Source organism: Leptonychotes weddellii, chromosome 3, assembly GCF_054177405.1.
Source record: "Leptonychotes weddellii isolate Sample4059 chromosome 3, ASM5417740v2, whole genome shotgun sequence".
In the NCBI taxonomy this organism is placed as follows: domain Eukaryota; kingdom Metazoa; phylum Chordata; class Mammalia; order Carnivora; family Phocidae; genus Leptonychotes; species Leptonychotes weddellii.
This window is the reverse complement of record NC_138371.1, coordinates 93387378-93408739: the sequence shown is the minus strand read 5'-3', so window position 1 is coordinate 93408739 and position 21362 is coordinate 93387378. Positions and strand designations below refer to the sequence as shown.

Genomic DNA, 21362 nt, shown 5'->3' with positions numbered 1-21362 from the left:
GAACCAGGAATTCTAGAAATAAACTTTGCACTTAGCATCTCCCAGTTCCTTTTGATCACCCATTAATGAATATAACCAGTGTTAGACAAGCCCAACAACAAAAAATAATCTTCAAAACTCCTATACTTTAAATTACTAAAGCATATCTTTATTTTGCAATTGAACAATTAAAAGTCACAGCTAGTTTTTTCACGTTTGTACCTGAACAACTATTGTTCAATCAAAATGAAATATGGCCAACAAAATATGTGTAAAAGCATTTCACGTTAACATAATCGCTCTTAGGACTCAAGCAGTTTTAATGCAAATCGGCATTTTTATCCTGTCTGCTGTTAGTATTCATAGATTTTTTTACATGAATAAACGGCAGGAATTCTAATTTTTCACTGAAATTAAGACAAATACACAAGGCCTTTCAAGCATACAGTAAGCTGCAGTGACAGATGCAGAGTATGATTTCAAATTACCCAGTGTTGACCAAATTCAAGCTTACACATTTTAAATGAATCCTAAGCTTCTCTGCCTCTTATTTATGGAAACAAACCATACGCAAAGAGTTGTTTTTGTGAAATGAGGGAAGATAGTTAAAAAAATTAAGGGGCTAATTCCATTTTGCTACTAGTTCAGTACGATCAAACGTGAAATGACAGCAGAAATGCAAAATCATATTTTAATTATGAAATAAACTAGACTTTTAACTAAGTGACTTTTCGCCCTTCATATTTACATATAGCACCTGTTACAAGAAAAAGAATCCCAAATTAATACACCCTCTACATAGAAATAATTATTTGTAAAACTACTTAAAAATATCACTGATGAGTATATAGTAAATTATCTGTCCTAAAATTAAGCCTACACTGTAGAAAATAAAGACTAGCTTTTCTCATCTGAAAAGATTACAATATGGATTTGTAACTGCAATGTCCTGATGCTGTGAGAACACTGGGTGGACAGTTTTTAATTTTTTTAAGCACATATATTCTAATGATAGAAAATGAAAACAGCTTAATGTAAACTGTTTTTAGTGTCTTAAATCCTGCCCCTTGACATGTATATAAAGTGTCAGGACTTTGCCCTCTTCAACTTACTTGTGGTGCAGTATTGACTTAACCCCTACCTACAACTTAAAACCAAACAAATGGATTTCCAAGTGTTCATGTAATGTATAAAAAATGCAAAGCAGAAATGATTACTGTAAACCAAACCTGGTTGAAGCTAGCTGAGAGAACTCAAGAGTCCAGCAAGACAGTCAACTGGGTAGTCTTTACTAAATAAATTACAGAAAAGTGGCAAAGCTAAAATCACACAAGTTACCTTTTAAATATCAAAAGATCAAGAGATCATTGTAAAGCATTTTACTTGGGTCCAATCCAATGAGCTCTACATACTAATCCATTAAAGTTTTTTCCATATTTACAAAACTCCTAGATTTTATTTTTAAATGTATAAATTAAGTCAGTAGTAAGCATGAAATAAAGTGCTACTATTTAAAATTCAAGAAATCATTTCAGCATTGAAATCTGACCTACTCTACAGGATACAAGAAAGACTGGATGATCTTGTGAACTCACCAAAGGGTTGGAAAAGATGGGTGACAGAGAGTTCCAGAATTGGATTGAAATTTTCTTGCCAGGGAAGGCAAAAAACTGCAACACAACTCAGGAGCAAAACCCAAAAAGCTTCTTTTAAATAAAAGGTAAAATGGGCTCAATTGTGACTACAGTGGATTTGGGGAAATCAAACGTCAGCACCTATTTGGGTTTAAGATTGTAAACTGGGCTGATCCTCCTTGATGACTTTATGGTGATAATTTCATTTAGTAAGGTGGCATTTCAGTTAAAGTTATCACAAGTAGTATTTGCTAAATTTTGGAAACTCTCAGGGTTGAGGGGGCCCGATAGTAATCTCTTAAAAACAGTTAAAAAAATAGCTAGTGAAGAAAGATATCACCTTATAGTTGTTCAAGGTATTTACTTCACAAAGACTACTATAAAATGAAATTAATGATTTTTAAAAGTTAGAGGGATGGAAGCAGGAGTCAAAATAATGAAGGCCCCATTGAGTCAAGTTTAACAAGTGATAGTTAATAAATACTACCCTTTAAAGAGACCGTTGAACAAATTAATCATGCCTAAAAGATGGTTAAAAATGTAGGGTTTTTGTTGTTGTTCAGCTGAATTAATAACCCTTAAGCATCTAAGACACCACTGTTACAAGTCAGAACTGGGCTCAGTGGTCTTATCTGTCCAAGATACAGATAATAAAAAGGCAAAACTATTTGCCAGGGGCCTCTGCACATATTTACTGTAGTAAATCTGAGGCACAGACTTCTGGCTTCACCAAAGTCACACTCACAACGATGTCCTCACTTGTGGCTGCCACAGTTGACAATGCCTGAGAACGTTCCCTCATGGCAAACACATGCAGCAGAATGTTTACCCTCACACAAAAACACCCTTCCACACTCCAGAAGTCTACAATTATTTTACACTTAAAAATAGTAAGCACAAATTTTCTTGAAATTTTCTATGCTATAGCTAAAACAAAACAAAAAGAATGTACATTATATTTGAAATATGCTTCAGTAATGATTGCTCGTTTATAATGAAAATTACATTTTTCTTCTAAAACTGATTTTACATAATGAAGAAGAATACACTCTTCCTTTCCTTTTTTCAATCCTTTGCTGACTTTTTTAAAACAAAGAGTATCCTTAGAATCAAGTCATAATTCTAATAACATTTCAAAGATACATTCATTTTTCTTACAGCATGAAAGACATACAAATATCATTTTTCTTTTTACACAATGAAGTAAAAGAAGTTAACAGTTTCAATCTCTTGTCCATAGAAAAATACTTTCTCTATCATTTACACAACAATAAGTAGGAAAATTCTACAGTGCTTAACTGAAACTTTTATGAGCACAAGGCTTATAACACTTTCATTCTTTCATTGGAAATTTTAAAAGGTTTCAGGAAGTTAAACAGTAGGACTTTCAACTAAAATTGTAGTCTTTAACTTGCAATATTGCTAATACTTCTCACTTTGTAAATAAAAAAAAAATTGGTTTTCTCCTTTATGCATGGAACCACATCTAGTCAATGTTGATGGACTGCACCCCAGTAGATACTACCTATGGCCGCCCATTTAGCTTGGATTGCTAAAATAAAAATAACAATGACTATAAAACTTTAGAAATCAACAGTAAACTGCAGTAGAAAAACATACAAATAAGTAGCGGCAAAATCTAGAAATGGAAATAGAAATAACTATTTGGTGTCTACCCAGGACAACTTCACCAAGATTATGAAATTAAAGTGTCTAATTTCTCACTGATATAGGACTTGTTTTTGATAACACTGAAAGGCTTACTGTACTAATTGCTACTAAGAATAAATGAAGTCAGAAAAAAAGAATAAATGAAGTTGGTATAGAACAAAAAACTATGTTAATAGTTGTAGACATTGTAAAGTAAGCTGAACCCCAAAAATACATTTTAGGGATTAATTTCACGGGCTCTTTATAAAATTGCTGAATTTACTTATCTATTAGCAGTTAGCTCTCAAAAATGTTTTATTATTATGTAAATTCCTTAGGAGCTATACAATTCACTAAGAATTTCATAAAACAGTTGCTGTAACTTATGTTGTGATCACACTGAGACACCAATAAATCTTTGCCAACAGATCAGTAATTCTGATATTTGAGAAAATTTAGTGGGTTTTAATAACATAGCTGTTTTACTTGGAGGAAACAACATACACGCAAAAATGACTGCAGACATTGTGGTTGGACAGTTAAAGCAACTGTGGGAAGCAATGATAATACTGTTACTTTGTTGATGTGGCATAAAAGCCAGCTGTGACATAATTCATCTTTTTCATGTCATATTATTAAGAGATGTTTATTCCAACAAATATTTACCATAATGTATTTACTCTAAGTGACTTATATGTAAATTCACCTAAACTACAAAATAAAAGAGATGTAAACATATCCCACCTTATTGTGGTATAAATAATTTTAATGAATTCAAAACTACTTTGGCAACCTTACTATCAGAGTATCTTAAATATTCAAAACACAGGTATTAAATAGAACATTGTTAAAAATTCTCGTTTCTTTCTTCCTTTTAAGATTATAAAATAAGTAATGCTTTAATTCTACTACATGTTCACATTATGAACATAAATTATTTGATTATAAGTGGACATATATTCTAAATCCTAGTTCTATGTTTTAAGTGCTTTTAAAAATTAGTCTTCTAATTTACATTTCAGAATGTTTTCATACTGCATGTGTATCAGCCTAAATACTTTACAAAAGCTTATGTTCTATCAGGGAAGCATGACTAGCAAACTGAGTCAGGGTCCTAATTAGGATCACCTTTTAAAGCCTACTTATTTTCTAAATTAAGTGACATCTTCTAAGGTCATCATAATTATTAAATAAAAACACTGCCTGAGTATAATTCTTGAGCTGAAACAGACTAAAATTCACAAGAATTTATGATATTCATATATGATGCCTAAAATAATAGGAGAAGGTGAGATTAGATAAAACCACTCAGGTTCCTTTCAGCTCTCAAGTTAAGAGTATTTCTAGTGGAGACCGGAGACTTTTGCTCAAATACCTGATTAGACCTGATCAGATCTGCCAACACATTATAAACAACTCTATACTTAAAATAATCCTTTACCCCTGTTAGCATCAGCCTTTATGAAACACACAAATATATAAACACACAAAGTGTGTGTCTTAATGGCTTACCATACCTCTTTAAGTTTGAAGTCAGTTTCTATATATAAATTTTCTCCTTACTCTTAATCATAACGATCAACCCCTTCCCCCCCTCCTACTTGTGCTAGCAGGCCACACAAAGGACATTATTTCTTACACTGTTTACTCGGCCTCTATTTTGAATGGATGCATTGTTTAACAAATACTACCAATTCTTCTTGTGAATGTTAAAGTCTATTCCAAAATATTCTTCATGCTATGTACACAGTGCTGACACAAATTGGATGCTCAATAAAACATTTAAAATGAACATGGTAAAACCATTTTAAATCAGAGAGGAAAGGTTTTCACAAACATTTCTTAGCATTTACAAAGCCCCCTGGTTCACCAATACCTATTTCCACTTGTGAGAATAACAGCACTGACTTCTAGAGTGTGTGTGTGTGGGGAGGGGGGGGCGGTAAGTGAACAGGGGAGTTATGGGAGGAGGGGGAGAGTAGTTCAGATACAAGAAATTTGACATTTTATTACACAATATTACACTGATATGAATGGAATCTAGAACTACTTGGCATATTAAAGCTAGGATTATTCCTAGAACCCTATTTAGATTGATAAACAGGTTAAAAAATTCTTAGGTGTAATGGATAAAGTCTTATCTGCTGGGTGAACAGAGAAGCATAATTAGCATATCCATTTTAAGAAGCTGTGAAGGATAATTTATTTTAAATTTAAGATCCTAATAAATATGTCTTTAAAAAGGATCTATTCTGTACATAAAAATACTGACAGAGGGTAGCTACCAGATGAAAAATCCATATATGAGAAACTTAAAGGTAATTCTAAACTTCTAATATTTATCAGTTAAAGACTGGAATTAATGATTACAAAAGGCAACAGTGCTCATTGCCAACAAATTATTAGAGTTTATCTCAGAAGTGTAAACAAAACTGTAAGTTAAAGAACATAGCAATCATGACATTTATCTGTTTATATCTATACAACTGTATCTTTTTAATTTTTGGTTGTCATATTCTATCCATACAGTTAGAACAGATTTTAATTTAGGTAAAAACTATCAAAACAGTTATTAATTATGTAGACCCCCAACATGATTTTAGTTGTTCACTTTTCAACTTACCATGATGTCATAGAGCAGCCTAAATTGTATTTATCTGTTGGTAGAGAATGGAATGTTCAAATAAGACTATAGTTATTTACTAATTTATACTTTCTTGGCTGTGAAACCCAGGGATAGGAGAATTTCTCTCTGACATAAAGGTTATGTTACTTTTCTCTTAAAAAATTAAAATATTTGATTATAATAATTTATTTGATATCTTGGCTATTAATGTTTAGGACTTAACTTCCTAAAATTTATTATTATGGATTCTGAGTATTTGAAATAACATCATTTCTATTACACTGAAGATTCTTAAATGTGCATCCTCCCCCCTCATACTAAATGGCATTCCGAAACTATTCAACTCTAAGTTTTATCAAGACTATACAGAAGTATTCGGAAACCACTAGGAAATGAATCTGTTTTAACCATAATCCATATAATTGTGTAACATAACATTTCAATGGGTGAGCAAGTTTCCACTTATATTAAAACTGGGCAATTTTAAAGTTCTCTCTCTCTACAGACTTAAAAAAAATCCTGAAGAGGAAAATACATACATCCTTAAAGGGAATCAGATTCTCCATCAGGCTGGACAATCAAAACTCTCCATATTAACATGCTTATAACTTAGTAAGTATATATAAACTAGAGTAATTTAATTGTATGCAAAAAAACCCCAGCAAAACCCTCATTTCAGTTGAGGGATTACATTTAGAAATAAGTCAATAACATTTCATTCCCTGTTTGAAGTATCCCAACGAACAGACCAGTGTGAACAAAGCTTGAAATGAACTGAAATGAATGCTTTAGTGTAATAATTTAGACAGTGATAGAAATAAATCACAATGAACTGCTCTATCTTTAGCGAAAATATGAATATGTTTAACTTTAATGTGCATATTAGGTGCCATTTCTAAAGTTAGGGATAAAATAAATAGAAAATTTGAATAATAAAGCATCTTTTGACTTGAGCTGCTAAACTGTAACCCTTGTCCCGCAGGAAAGGCATGAGCAGATTTTCGACAATTCCATAGCAGCAGCACGCTCACTCAGTAGAACACAAATTACCTTTGCTTCTTGTGGCAAAATACAGGAAAACTGAGTAAGAAATAGAATTTCCATACCCTTTTTTGACTGCGTAACTCTTCATACAAGAAGCTATGTTTTAAAATGTGAACTGATTCAAAATGCATAAAAATGTAAATGTACAATATACATACATACCTCCTAGTGGGGTCAAATGAGTGCCTTTTCATTAGACATACAAAGACGTCTCAAGGCACTTAAGGGGTTAAGACACAATGCATGCATTCCTTTACATCAAGTATGTGAAATCACATGATTTGGAATAAGCCAACCTTATGATAAATATAAGTTACATTATTAAATTCAAGAAAATTTGTAGATTCATATTTATACTTTCTATAAGATGCTGGTAAATGGACAATGTGCAGCATTTCCTGGGAAAAGCAAATTCCATCTTTCTTCTCATGAACAGCAGGTCTCTACAGGGGGAGTACAGGGAAAGATGTGCTGCATCCATAGGCAGTGTACTGGCTAATATTGAGAATGATATTGCTAAAATTTAAAAAATAAAAATCTGGTAACCAGTATAGTAATAAGTACATGAATCACTGGGAAACACCAGAGCTGACTCCTGATGTTTACTTCCTTTTGCTTTCAAGATACAGGTGTATAACAGAGATGATGATAATTCTGAGCCTTGTTTGTGGCAATTCTACCAGAAGGGGACTGCATGGCACCACCACAAATTTCATAAATTACCCTGAACATACTCAGTTATTCACTATTTGTTCGGAGCAAAGCATGAAATAGTCTTCAAACACGTGAATTACAGATTTTGAGAGAGTGACATTTTCTTAAACATAAAGTGCAACAGTGCTGAAGTTTTCAGTTTTTGTTAGTTCTTCATTTGTTTTGTCTAAATGCCATTTCCTGCAAGCAGAATTATGGCACAGTGAATATAAGAGAAAGCAGTTTTCTGACCCATGTCCCAGACTTTTGCTTTCTTATTTATTTGATGATGTAGTTAAGGGTTTAACAAATCCTTCTTCATAAACTTTCAAAATAGCTTCACATACAAATCTGTATTGACTCTGAAAAACAGAAAGAATAGAATTGATCAGAAAAACTAGAACACAACAAAAAAAGAAAAACATCTCACTTGGCTTGCTTATTAAAGAAAGGCAAAGTAAAACTGCACAGAGATACCATTTTTCACCAACAGAATGGCAAAAAATAAAGTCTGACAACATATTTTGTTGGCAACACACTCATACATTGCTAGTAGGGATGTAAAATACTACAATTTGGCAGCATCTAATAAATTTACGTTAATTTACCTTTCACCCAGCAATCCCACTTCTAGGAATCTATCCAAAGATAAACTAGAAAAAGAGATTGAAAATATACATTCATAAATAAGGCTATTTGCTGCTAGATTATTTATAATAACGAAGGGTAGGGACAATCCAAATGGCTACCAGGAAGGGGCTGGGTGAATAACGAGTGGCACATTCTCACAGGGGAATATGTGGTGGAAGGTTGGGAGGGGAAGAAATGAAAGTCTACAGATCACTACAAAATAATTCTAGAATATCTGTTTTTTTTTTTTTGAAGATTTTATTTATTTTATTTGAGAGAAAGAGAGAACATAAGTTGCGGGGAGGCAGAGGGAGAAGCAGGTTCCCCACTTAGCAGGGAGCCTGATGCCGGGTTTGATCTCAGAACCCTGAGATCATGACCTGAGCCAAAGACAGATGCTTAACTGACTGAGCCACCCAGGCATCCCCAAGAATATCTTGTTCAGTCAAAAAGCACGGCAGAGAAAAATGCACACAATGTATTCTCTTTATAAAAGAAAAGGGGGGAGGGATACAAATGTCTACGTTTCTCAATATATATGTCACAAAAAAGGGAAGGACAAATCATTAAAACATGATTTCCTATAAAGGGACAGGGGAATAGAGTACAGGAGAGGGGTACAGACTAGACTTCATTGAATATACTTCCTTCTTTTACAGATTTTACTATGGAACCACATAAATATATCCCATAATTAGAACATTAATTTAAAAAATCTCTAAGTTGAAAATAACATGAAACAAATCAATGTGTCTATCTAGTTGACAGCATAACCACACAGAGAGGAACTATTTCAAGGGACTTTGTAATAGTAATACGAGTATCTCAAAGAATATACCCAAAAAGTGGAAAAAACTGAAAATTCTTTTTAGGAACTATTTTGTCGGTGGCAGTAGTGTTCTTTTTGTTATTCTGAGACTGTTATGTCATGTGTAATAAAACAAATGACAATTTGTGACAGTCTAAATCTTTCATTGCTGGTCTTGTAGAGAACCATTTATTCTTATTAAAGATGAATGGGTGTAAGATGTAAAGTAGACCACATTAAGTAAAAACACTGTGGTCCTAAATTTGTATTGGAAGCATCAGTATCAACTCCTAAGTTTGTTTTCTTAACTCTGGCAATTGAAGATTTCTAGAGACAAATACTAACACCAACTGAACAGCAATAAAAACACCTACTTCTCAGAAGGTGGTTTCTAAAATAATTTCTCAAAACAAAATAAACAAAAACCCATTACTTTCTGGGGGGAATTATGGATTCTAAAACTGGGGGGGAGGGGGAGTATAAGCTGGGGCCTGGATATCGTCACTACTAGCAAAGAAGCTATCCATTACTAGGGTCTTGACAAAAAAAGATTAGGAGCCAGGCTGAATAGGTTCCTGCTGGCCCAAAAATGGGACAGTTTAGGCATCATTAAAAAAAAGTAACTACAGTGGGTTGAAACATATCACATATGTTTAAATCCATGATTTCAGAATAATATCAAACAAAAGTATGAGGTCATCATTGGAAGAGGCAAGTGAACCAACTCATTATACTGAAAACTTATAAAGGGGAAGCATTAAGTGTTTATCTTGCTTTTCCTGTATTGCCTGTATATACCACTGGTTAACCAATAGCTGATGAAAAGTTTCTCTTTAAAGAAGGAATAATAGACTATCACCACTCTTCAAGACCCATAAGTTAATAATGTAGGCACTCATCACCCAAGGCTACTAACATCATAAAAAGAAAGACAACCAGACATTAAGTGCCTTTTGAAAGAATGGAATATCACCTAATTTGTTCAAGTCTATAGATCCATTTACCACTTTTAGGAAATACAGAGAATACTTGGTTTGTTCATCAAATAAACTGCAAGAAAAAGAAAGAGACACAGGAAGAAGTGACAGTTTAAAAGAGATTTAGGAGACATAAACCAATCAAAATTTGTGAATTGTATCTGAATTCTGATTTTATACAAATGGTAAAAAAAAAAAACAAACAAACCCAAAACTCATTATGTATGATATAATCCAACAATTTGATTTCTGGGTATACATATACAAAAAAATTGAAAACAAGATCTCAAAGAGACATCCATACATCCAGGATCATAGCAGCATTATTTACAATAACCAAAGCATGGAAACAACCCAAATGTCCATTGGCAAATGAAAGGATAAATAAAATGTGGTGTATACACAATGAAGTATTTTTCAGCCTTAAGAGAAAGGAAATTCTTCCACATGCTACAACATGGATGAACCTTGAGAATATTAAGCTGAGGTAAGCCAGTCACAAAAAAAGCAAAAACTGTACGAATCTACTTATATGAGGCACCTAGAGTAGTCAAATTCATAGAAACGGAAAGTAGAATGCTGGTTGCCAGGGACTGGGAGGAGAGGGATAATGGAGAGTTGTTGTTTAATGGGTATAGAGTTTTAGTTTTGCAAGATGAAAAAGTGCTAGAGATAGGATGCCCAACAGTGTGAATACACTTAGTATTACTGAACTATATACTTAAAAATGGTTAAGATGGTACATTTTATGTTGCGTATTTTACTATAATTAAAAATGCATTGGGGCGCCTGAGTGGCTCAGTCGTTAAGCGTCTGCCTTCAGCTCAGGTCATGATCCCAGGGTCCTGGGATCGAGCCCCGCATCGGGCTCCCCGCTCCACGGGGAAGCCTGCTTCTCCCTCTCCCACTCCCCCTGCTTGTGTTCCCTCTCTCGCTGTCTCTCTCTCTGTCAAATAAATAAATAAAATCTTTACAAAAAAAAAAAAAGTTTAAAAATGCATTATGTGTGGGGACGCCTGGGTGACTCAGTCGGTTAAGCGTCTGCCTTCAGCTCAGGTCATGATCCCAGGGTCCTGGGATCGAGTCCCGCATTGGGCTCCCTGCTCGGCGGGGAGTCTGCTTCTCCCTCTGACCCTCCCCCCTCTCATGTGCTCTCTCTCTCCTCTCATCCTCTCTCTCAAATAAATAAAAAATCTTTAAAAAAAAATATATATGAACTAGACTTCATCAAAATTAAAAGCTTCTGTGCTACAAATGACATAATCAAGAAAGTGAAAGAACAGCATGGAAGCAAACATTTCCAAAACAGAGATCTATAAGACACTTTTATTCGGAGAATATAAAGAAGTCTTATAAGTCAACAATAAAAGGACAAAAAAACCTAAACTGAACATAGGGCAAGGGGCACCTGGCTGGCTCAGCTGGTAGAATGTGCAACTCTTGATCTCGGAGTCTGTAAGGTTGAGCCCCACACTGGGTATAGAGATTACTTGAAATCTTTAAAGAAAAGAGCCAAAGGATGCCTGGGTGGCTCAGTTGGTTAAGCGACTGCCTTCGGCTCAGGTCATGGTCCTGGAGTCCCTGGATCAAGTCCCGCATCGGGCTCCCTGCTCAGCAGGGAGTCTGCTTCTCCCTCTGACCCTCCCGACCCTCCCCCTCTCATGCTCTCTCTCTCTCAGTCTCTCTCTCAAATAAATAAATAAAATCTTTAAAAAAAAGAAAAGAGCCAAAGACTTGGACAGTTCTCAAAAGATATACAGATAAATGGCCAATAAACACATGAAAAAATGCCTGATATCATTAGTTATCAGGAAAATGCAAATCAAAACCATAACAAGATACCACTTTATGTTCAGTAGGATGGCTAAAATAGAAAAAAGACAGGGGTGCCTGCCTGGCTCAGTCAGTGGAATATGTGACTCTTGATCTCTGGGTTGTGAGTTCAAGTCCCATGTTGGTGTAGAGATTAATTAGAGTTAAAAAAAAAAAAGATAACACGTGTTGACAATAAGGTGGAGAAAATGGAACCCTCATACACTGTCAGTGGAATAGCCACTTTGGAAACAGTCTGGCAGTTCCTCAAAAGTTTTAACAGAGTTACCATATGACCCAGCAATTCCTTTTCTGGATATATACCCAAGAAAAATGAAAACATATTCACATAAAAACATATACACAAATGTTTATGGTACCATTATTCATAATAATAAAGAAGCTGAAATGATCTAAATGCCCATGAATAGATGAATGGATAAATAAAATATGGTATATTCATACAATGGAGTATTATTCAGCAGACCCTCCCCAAAAGAGAGAGAGAGAGAGAGAGAAATGAAGTACTGATACATGCTACAGAATGGATAAATCTTTAAATATTATGTTAATTAAGGAAGCCAATTACATAAAAGACCAAGTTATATGATTTCATGCATATGAAAGGTCCCGAATAGGTAAACCTACAGAGACTGAAAGTAGATTAGTGGTTGCTTCAGGGACGGGTGGAGGGGAGGTTGGAGACCGTATGAAGGAAAATAGGTATGGGGTTTCTTTTTGAGGTGATGAAATGTTCTAAAATTAGATGGCAATGATGGCTGCAAAACTCTGTGATACATTAAAAACGACTGAACTGTACACTTTAAAAGGGTGAATTTTGTGGTATGTGAATTATATTTCAATAAAGCTGTTCTAAAATAAAAAAACAACTTATATGAGACAAATGGAAATTTGACTATAGGTTGTTATTTGATAATATTAAGAAATTACTGTTAATTATACTTACATGTGATGACGGTATTATGATTTTGTTTACAAGAAAAACCACTCATCTTTTAGAGATACACACTGAAATATTTATAGACAAAATAATCTGATGTCTAGGATTTGCTTCAAATACCAGGAAAGTAGGTGACAGTATAGATGAAACAATATGGCACATGTTGTTGGGTCTCAGTACTCAACACAGTGTTCATTTTATTGTATTGTCTACTCTTGCATATGTTTGAAATTTTCTATAATTAAAAGCTAAAAAAAATGACACGCATTTATTAAATCATATAAGTTAATTCATTTCAGTAACCTTAGTGCCATCAACAATGCTAACATTTCACCATGGCTTAATATAAAAAATAATCTTAACATTAAAATTCCATGATTCCTTTTTTTTTTTTAAAGACTTTATTTATTTGTCAGAGAGAGAGAGCAAGCACAAGCAAGGGGGGCTGCAGGCAGAGGGAGAGGGAGAAGCAGGCTCCCTACTGAGCAGGGAGCCCAATGCGGGACTCGATCCCAGGACCCTGGGATCATGACCTGAGCCGAAGGCAGACGTTAACCGACTGAGCCACCCAGGCGTCCCTCCATGATTTCTCTTTTGATTCCAGGAATATAATTTAGAGTCTGTGTAGAATACAATAAGCTAGTAGCTTAATTTCCATGACTTTTGCTGTTGTTGCAATTCAAATTCTTATGTTAAAAGAAGGTGATTTCACCACAGCTGTTTCATCAAGAACTGGTCTACCAAGATTCTCCAGTTCAGGGATGCTATTGTTCTTGGCATCCCACCTGACTAACAGAGGGAAAGTTCCTCTGTACCTCTTCAAGCACTCAAGAATTCACATGATACAGTTTCTGTAAAAGACCAGTTAGTAAATATTTTAGGTTTTGCAAATAATATGGTGCCTGTTACAACTTCTCAACTCTGATATTTTAGGGTGACAGCAGTCATAGACAATATGTAAACAAATGGGCATGGCTATATTCCAATAAAACTTTATTTACAAAAACAAGTAGCAGGCCAGATTTGGCTTACAGGCAGTATTTGCCAATCCCTGTGCTAGGGGCTATTGGCTCCTGTCAGGGAATTAAAAAGATAAAAATATGGTTTGCCATATACATTGGAAACAAAAATCATCATGTTGAGAACACACATATGTACATGAAGTGCAATACTTACAGGTGTTTGGATCATCATGGCTCGTTGATCTCTCATTGTTCTTACAATGTCTAGTGGATAAACTGGTTGATTGCATTCAATGAGACACATGGCTGTTTCCATAGTAATAAGAACCCCAGTTCTTCCAATTCCAGCACTGAAAGAGATAAATAAGAGGCAGTCTCATTGATAGTATTCTGTTAAACTTCTTGTGGCTTCTGTGCAGTAAATAAAAGTACTGAAATACAATACAATAGAAGAATAATTTGATTTTAATTAAAAGCTTTATATTACAAAAGTAGAAAGCCAACTAAAAAATACTTTGAAAACTGAAAAACATTTCACACTTAATACAGATTAAATGGTATCTACTCCTCCCCCACTGTTAGTTGTAAAAATGTTACTTTAAAGGAGTTACATTTCAGTTTTTAAAATCTGAACAAGGTACATAAGCTTACTAGAGCAGCCTCCCTTTAAAATGCAAACTAACGGGGCACCTGGGTGGCTCAGTTGTGTGGCTGACTTCAGCTCTGGTTATGATCTCGGGGTCCTGGGATGTAGCACCACGTAGGGCTCGCCACTCAGTGGGGAGCCTGCTTGTCCCTCTGCCCCTCCCCCCCGCTTGTACTCTCTCTCTCTCTCTCAAATAAAGTCTTAAAAAAAATGTAATAAAATTCAGGATGCCGGGGTGGCTCAGTCGGTTAAGCATCTGCCTTTGGCTCAGGTCATGATCCCAGGGTCCTTGGATGGAGTCCCACATCGGGCTCCCTGCTCAGTGGGGAGCCTGTTCTCCCTCTGCCTGCTACTCACCCTGCTTGTGCTCTCTCTCTCCCTCTGACAAATAAATAAGTAAAATCTTAAAAAGTAAAATACAAAATAACAAAATTACAATAAATCATTAACAAATGCAAAAAGACAACAATATTTTCCACACTCAAATTGGTTTTTAAAACCAAATTTAATTTTTATTAAATTTTGGAATTGGGATAGTCAAGAACAACTTTTTGAAGTCTTCTCTGTGAACATAATAGCTATAGCGGCTGTTGGGGATTTAGGATATGAAATGACCAAATGTGTTCATCAATCCTGCCATGTTGCCTCTCAGACATTTGGTCTACAATCTGTTTTGATGATCTGAAAGTCTGCTCTGAAAAAAGTGCTGGAAAGTGTAAGGATGAGGAGATACCTTTATTGAGGAGATACCTTTATTTATTTATTCAGAGGACTCAACACAGCTTATGAATAAATCACTTTAATAACAGAAGTGGCTAGGATAAGGAGAAGATAATTCATTTTCCTAATCTGGGTCTATGGCAGTGAAGGCTGGAGTCCCTGTATTTGGCCCTTCAGAAGGCAGAATGGGGCCCGAGTATGAAAGGAAGAAAAGGGTAGCCTACCACTGTTCACCTGGAGCTCTTGGGAGTAGCATATCCTCTGATGGTATTGGGTAGGGCCACTCTGAGAGAGGGGAGAGTACTTAACAAATGTCCTGGGAGGGGCCACAGGGCGGGAAAGAGTACACTGCTGGGAGGAGGAAATCTAAACCCTTAGCTGCAACTGAATGCCTAGTATATTGGATTTCATCAAATCTAAGATACCATCCATTGTAAGACACCCAATGTCTGAGATGTTAAACTATGAAAAAGACAAGCTTCTAAGAATCAATCAAGTATTATTTTTACTTCTTATGATAAAGATTCTGACAATCATATGTTGGAACATATCCTTTGCCTTCCAGCTTCAGATCATAGTCGTGGGTTCGGTCTAATTACCACAGTGACGATAACAACTTAAGGACGAAATAAAATACACATTCCCTTTTAAAAGTGACTTATCAGGTCAACTATTCAATCATAAAAGACAGAAAATACCTGCAATGAACAACAATAGGTTCTTCCTTGCCAGCCCTCTTATTTCGTACATGACAAACAAAATCCAGAAAGTCACTTGAATCATCAGGAACTCCATGGTCAGGCCAGGCTATGTACTGGATCTGAGTGAGTTGACGACTCTCATTTTTCTAAGTGTAAATGAAAAATTATGCCCCTTAACTTAGGAATTATCTTTAAAATATAAATATTTGTGTCATTTTAATTTTAGAAGAAAAGCAAAAGAAACTTCTCACCACCCCCAAAAAAGTAATGTAAACTCAATAAAACCCAAAATTTCAATGAAAAAGAAAGAAACCATTTTACAGAAACAGTTGTATCCTTTAAGTATCGGCTACTTGGATCACTATTCTTGTAACTCAATTTCTGCATTTATATTTTTCAGATGACAAATAAATAGGCAAAAACAAATTAAGATACAGAGAAATGTTTAAAGAAAACTAAAAAAGTGTTAGGTGAGCACAAATGGTAGGGGAAAAAATTTTTTAATAAGCAAAGTTGGGCTAATTCTGAAAAACACAAGTGAAATAATGGAAATTAGGAAAATAAAATCTCAAAATAAATGTAGATTAAAAACCAGAGATCACAAAAACACAAAGTCCAGTCAGGGTTTAATTCTTTTTTTGGGAGCCAAGAGTCAGTAAAATGGAGAAAGGTATTATTATTGGATTTATACATCTTGGTTTAAATATTGACTCTGCTGGTTAAGGCACTTAACATTTCAGAGCCTTACTTTCTTCAACTGAAAAATAAAATAACATTTATACCTCACAAGGATAGTCTTATGTTGAAAGGATTCTATGAGAGGACCTTTAAATCACCCAATCAGCTGTTTGCAATCATACTCTCAAAAACTGGTAGCTATGGCCATTCAACACTATGAAATCTGGTTATTGTCATTTACATTAAAGGGGGCTTCCAGAAAAGACCATTAAAGTACGAGGTAATTAAGAAAAGGACTAATGAACGAATTCCCAAAGAGACCTCAGTATAACTTGATAACTAGTTTTTCAGAGTCCTGTGAAATGGATTGAAGGTATTTAATACAGACTACCTTTGATTATTATTGTTAACAAAATTTAATGGTACCAAAAATTATAAGAATGGGTAATGTAAAATGGGTATTATGTTCTGGGGTATGTGTGTCAGTCCATCCATCCATGTATGTATGTATCTGGTATATAAGCAAATGTATTTTCCCAATTATATTTGTCTCAAACTTTAAAAACTAATTTGTGTCTTGTCATAGTTCTGAGGTGCTCAAGGTTTGCAAAGAAAAGCCACTGTAAGTTTATAAACTGCCATGGGTAACTTATAGGTGGAGCATAAAGAGATTATGCTGAAGATATAAATATTATTTTATATGGCCAATATACAGCCTTTCATACCCATTTGGGAAAATGAAGAAATATCTTATTGACTTACCTTGTTAAATTGGACCAGGAGCTACACAAGCCCTAAATCGATTCTAATGGAATCTCTAGTTCATAAGATTTTGAAAATTTAATTTTTTATTTCTTGTAACTTAGCTTTATTCAATACCAGATTCCTTTATTATAAATCCCCACAACTTCTGGCTCCTTCCCTTTAAGTCAGTAAAGCTCTGTCTTGCTGGGCTCCTTTATTCATATTCAGGGAGTTGGAGGGGGGTGGGGTGGAGGATTTGAAGCTTTCATTTTCAAAAGGCTTAACCACTGATGGGATAGGCATGGGTATTCAAAGCCTGTGCTATTTGTTCTTCTCTAGCATTTGCTTTTTTCTTCTTCTAGCCCCCTTCAAAACCAAAGATGCCTACAGGGGAATATCTAGCTGCAGGCAGTGAAAGTGGGGTGTACTATCTTTAACAGCCTGACAAGACTGGCAACATGCCATGCTCTACACTCATCTTCCAACTGAGTTACTGAGCCATCATTTACTAATCAGTTTCCATTTCTGGCTCTGGATTTGGAAGCCAAAGAGGAATGACCCAGGTGGTAGTAGGAACTAGCAATTACACAAAGCTATAATCTGTCTACTGTCAGAGGATCCTGCCTACAATCTTTTCTTCTTAATACTGGGGAGACTGAAATTGCACTCCTTCACCCTTTTACAAAAAGGATAATAATTTGATAGCTCTCAATTATTCTTTGTATTTCCACAGATGTACTCAAATACTTTATTGATATTACTGGCAGGAAGAAATCAAACACAACCATGGCATAATTTTTATGAAGAGGCAAAATATTAAGAATAATAACTATTACTTACTAGAATCTTTTTTTACTGACCATATTTACTTAGAGAAATTGAAGATACATTTAATATAGTAGGAGAATATACTTCATAAGATTTCAAAGAGTTCCAATGAAGCAAATTCAGGAATTTTTAAATATCATTTCCTAGTAACCAGGACTCAACATATTTTCAGCTTTCAAAGTTTTTACCTTGAACATAACCGTTCTACTGAGTGGATATCCTGCCTTCCTACCTCTTGGTTAAATAGTGTCATCTTCCTGAAGATATATGCTGTGTTTCCTTCTTCTGAGTGGCAGGTGACTTGATAGCATCCATAGGATGAACTTCCTGTGGGTTCTGGCCAATACTGGTGACACTTAACCTGACATCAATAGATTTAAGAAAAATATATAATTTAGGTTCTCCAATTTTAAAATGTTTTAATTTTTAAAAACTTTCAAGCCTACAGAAAAGTTACAAGAGTAATCTGATGAGCCCTCATATATCCTTCACCTAGATCTGCCAACTATTAAAATTTCTTCATCATTCTTTTCTCTTTGTAATAATAATCTGTTTGGCTATATTTTGAGACTGCAAATATCCTGTTTATTACAAGTTTTCACCCAATGTTTTACCATTCTTGATTAATTCTTGCCTGAATCATTTACTACTATGAGAGTGGCAAAATGGTGCACTAAACTCGGTATTTTTAGATTTAAGTTAACAGTGAGAAAGAATCTCTAACTAAAATGCCAATCTATTTTCATAATTAGGATATTAAAAAAACAGCTTTACTCTCATATAATTCACATACAATTTACCCATTTAAAGCACATAGTTCAATTGCTTTTAGAACTGTGCAACCATCAGCACAATCACTTTTAGAACATTTTTTCACTCCCCAAAGAAGTCCCATACCCATTAATAATCACTGTGTGTTCCTCTATCCCAACCCCTTCTCTCACTCTGGACCTAGGCAACCATTAATCCATTTCCTGTCCTCTATGAACTTGCCTACTCTGGACATTTCAGGTAATGGAATCACATAGTGTGTGGTCTTTGGTGACTGCCTTTGTTCACTTAGCATAATATTTTCTAAGGTTCACCCATGTTGTAGCATGGACCATTTCTTCATTTCTTTTTACTGCCAAATGATATACAACTGTATGATAACACCACATTTTATTTGTTATATTTGGATTGTTTCCACTTTTTGGTGATTATGAATAATGCTGCTATGAACATCTATGCACAAGTTCTTGTGTAGACATATGTTTTCATTTCTCCTGGGTATACCAAGGAGTGAAACTACTGAGTTATTAACTCAATGTTTAGCCTTTTGAGAAACTGACACTGTTTTCCATCATTTTACAAATCTAGCAGCAGTATAGGAGGGTTCCATTTTCTCCACATCATTGTCAACACTTAGTATTATCTGTCATTTTTATTTTAGCCATCCTACTGGATATGAAGTGCTACCTCTTTGTGTATGTGTGTGTGTGTGTGTTTAAGGTTTTATTTATTTGTCAGAGAGAGAGAGAGAGAGAAAGAAAGCACAAGCCGGGGGAGCAGCAGGCAGAGGGAGAGGGAGAAGCAGGCTTCCTGCTGAGCAAGGAGCCTAACGCAGGACTCAATCCCAGGACCCCAGGATCATAACCTGAGCCGAAGGCAGATGCTTAACTGACCGAGCCACCCAGGCATCCCTCTCTTTGTGGTTTTGATTTTGCATTTCCATGGTGACTAATAATGCTGAGCATCTTTTTATGACATTACTGGCCATTTAAATATCTTCTTTCAAGAAACATCTACTCAGGTTCGGCCATTTTTAAATTGGGTATTTACCATTTCATTGTTGAGTTACAGGAGTTCTTTATATATTCCACATCAAATCCCTTATCAAATACATGTTAATTCATTTAGATAATAACTGATAATAATAGTGGCTAACACTTATATAGCACATTTATTATGTGTTAGTCACTATGATTTTAATAACACAAGAAAGAAAGTTTAAAGGTTACAAAAAAGACTAAATCAATGTGAATATTTTGACGATATATGCAATGTAAGTTGAAAAAAGCCCAAGCAAAAAAAAAAAAAGAAAGAAAGAAAAGAAAAGAAAAAAGCCCAAGCAATTTGTAAGATTCAAGTATGACTTACTCTGCCACGTTCAACTTGTGTAGTCAACATTACAACCATAGAGGAGCCTTGTTCCCAAGTCATCTGCCAAAAATCTGTACAAGTGTGTGGTAATGGCCCTTGACAAGCAATATACTGATTTATAATGCTAGAAGAAGGGATTTCCATCTAAAAAAGCAAAGGACACAAAACTCAAGTGTTTTACATTATTACTTTTTGCTATGATCAAGTATATGAAAATCATCCACGAAATAACAACTGAATACAACTAATCTCAATAAATAGCAAAGTCAGTAAAATAAGCCTTTACCAATAATATCTTTAAAAAAAAGAAGAGAGGGAAACAAACCGTGAGAGACTTTTTTTTTTTTTTTTTTAAAGATTTTATTTATTTGACAGAGACAGCCAGAGAGGGGACACAAGCAGGGGGTAGTGGGAGAGGGAGAAGGCAGGCTTCCCGGGGAGCAGGGAGCCCAATGTGGGGCTCAATCCCAGGACCCTGGGGATCATGACCTGAGCCGAAGTCAGACACTCAATGACTGAGCCACCCAGGTGCCCCAGTAAGAGACTCTTTTTGTTTTCCCCAATAAGAGACTCTTAATGATAGAGAACTGAGGGTCAATGGAGGGAGGTGGGTGTGGGAGGGGCTAAATGAGTGATGGGTATTAAGGAGGGCACTTATTATAATGAGCACTGGGTGTTGTAGGTAAGTGATGAATCACTAAATTCTACTCCTGAAATCAGTATTATACTATATGTTAACTAACTAGAATTTAAATAAAAATTTGAAAAAGAAGAAAAATCCCAAATCTTTATTAATAATTTCTTTATCTGAAGAAATTTCTTAGTAGTTATACATATTTATCTTTTAATTACTGGAAACAGAAATTTAAATATTTTCCAAAGTACTCTTATAGGTTTAAGAGAAGCTTTACAGAAAACCCTGTTTTAGAGGCAGAGACTTGATACAGAGATAAAAATACTTGTCTCTAAACAGCTTATTGGTAAAATTTGCAAGGAGCAAAAATTCTGCCATTTGTTTTAGTTCAGACTTAACGAATAATGTATAATATATAATACATACATACATATGAAAAGATAGTAGAAAATATTTTAAATTCATTATTTTCAGGAAGAGTAAGATCATGAGT

General features: G+C 34.9%; 1 protein-coding gene across 7 annotated transcripts in view; it reads right to left on the bottom strand.

Annotated features, from left to right (window-relative positions):
• Positions 1-126: 126 nt before the first annotated feature.
• Positions 127-21362, bottom strand: part of PTPN4 (protein tyrosine phosphatase non-receptor type 4) — a 223558-nt gene continuing 202322 nt past the window's right edge. For 6 of the 7 annotated variants that reach the window (XM_081814594.1, XM_081814592.1, XM_081814597.1 and 3 more), the window contains 5 exons: positions 20233-20379; positions 18326-18454; positions 15841-15989; positions 13991-14126; positions 127-7988 (listed from right to left, as the gene is read on the bottom strand). In XM_081814594.1, the coding sequence (XP_081670720.1) occupies positions 7902-7988; positions 13991-14126; positions 15841-15989; positions 18326-18454; positions 20233-20379 (648 nt within the window). In that variant the 3' untranslated portion in view covers positions 127-7901. Of the gene's footprint in view, positions 7989-13153; positions 13666-13990; positions 14127-15840; positions 15990-18325; positions 18455-20232; positions 20380-21362 lie in introns of those variants that run through there. The other variant, XM_031031279.2, reaches the window with a different exon arrangement.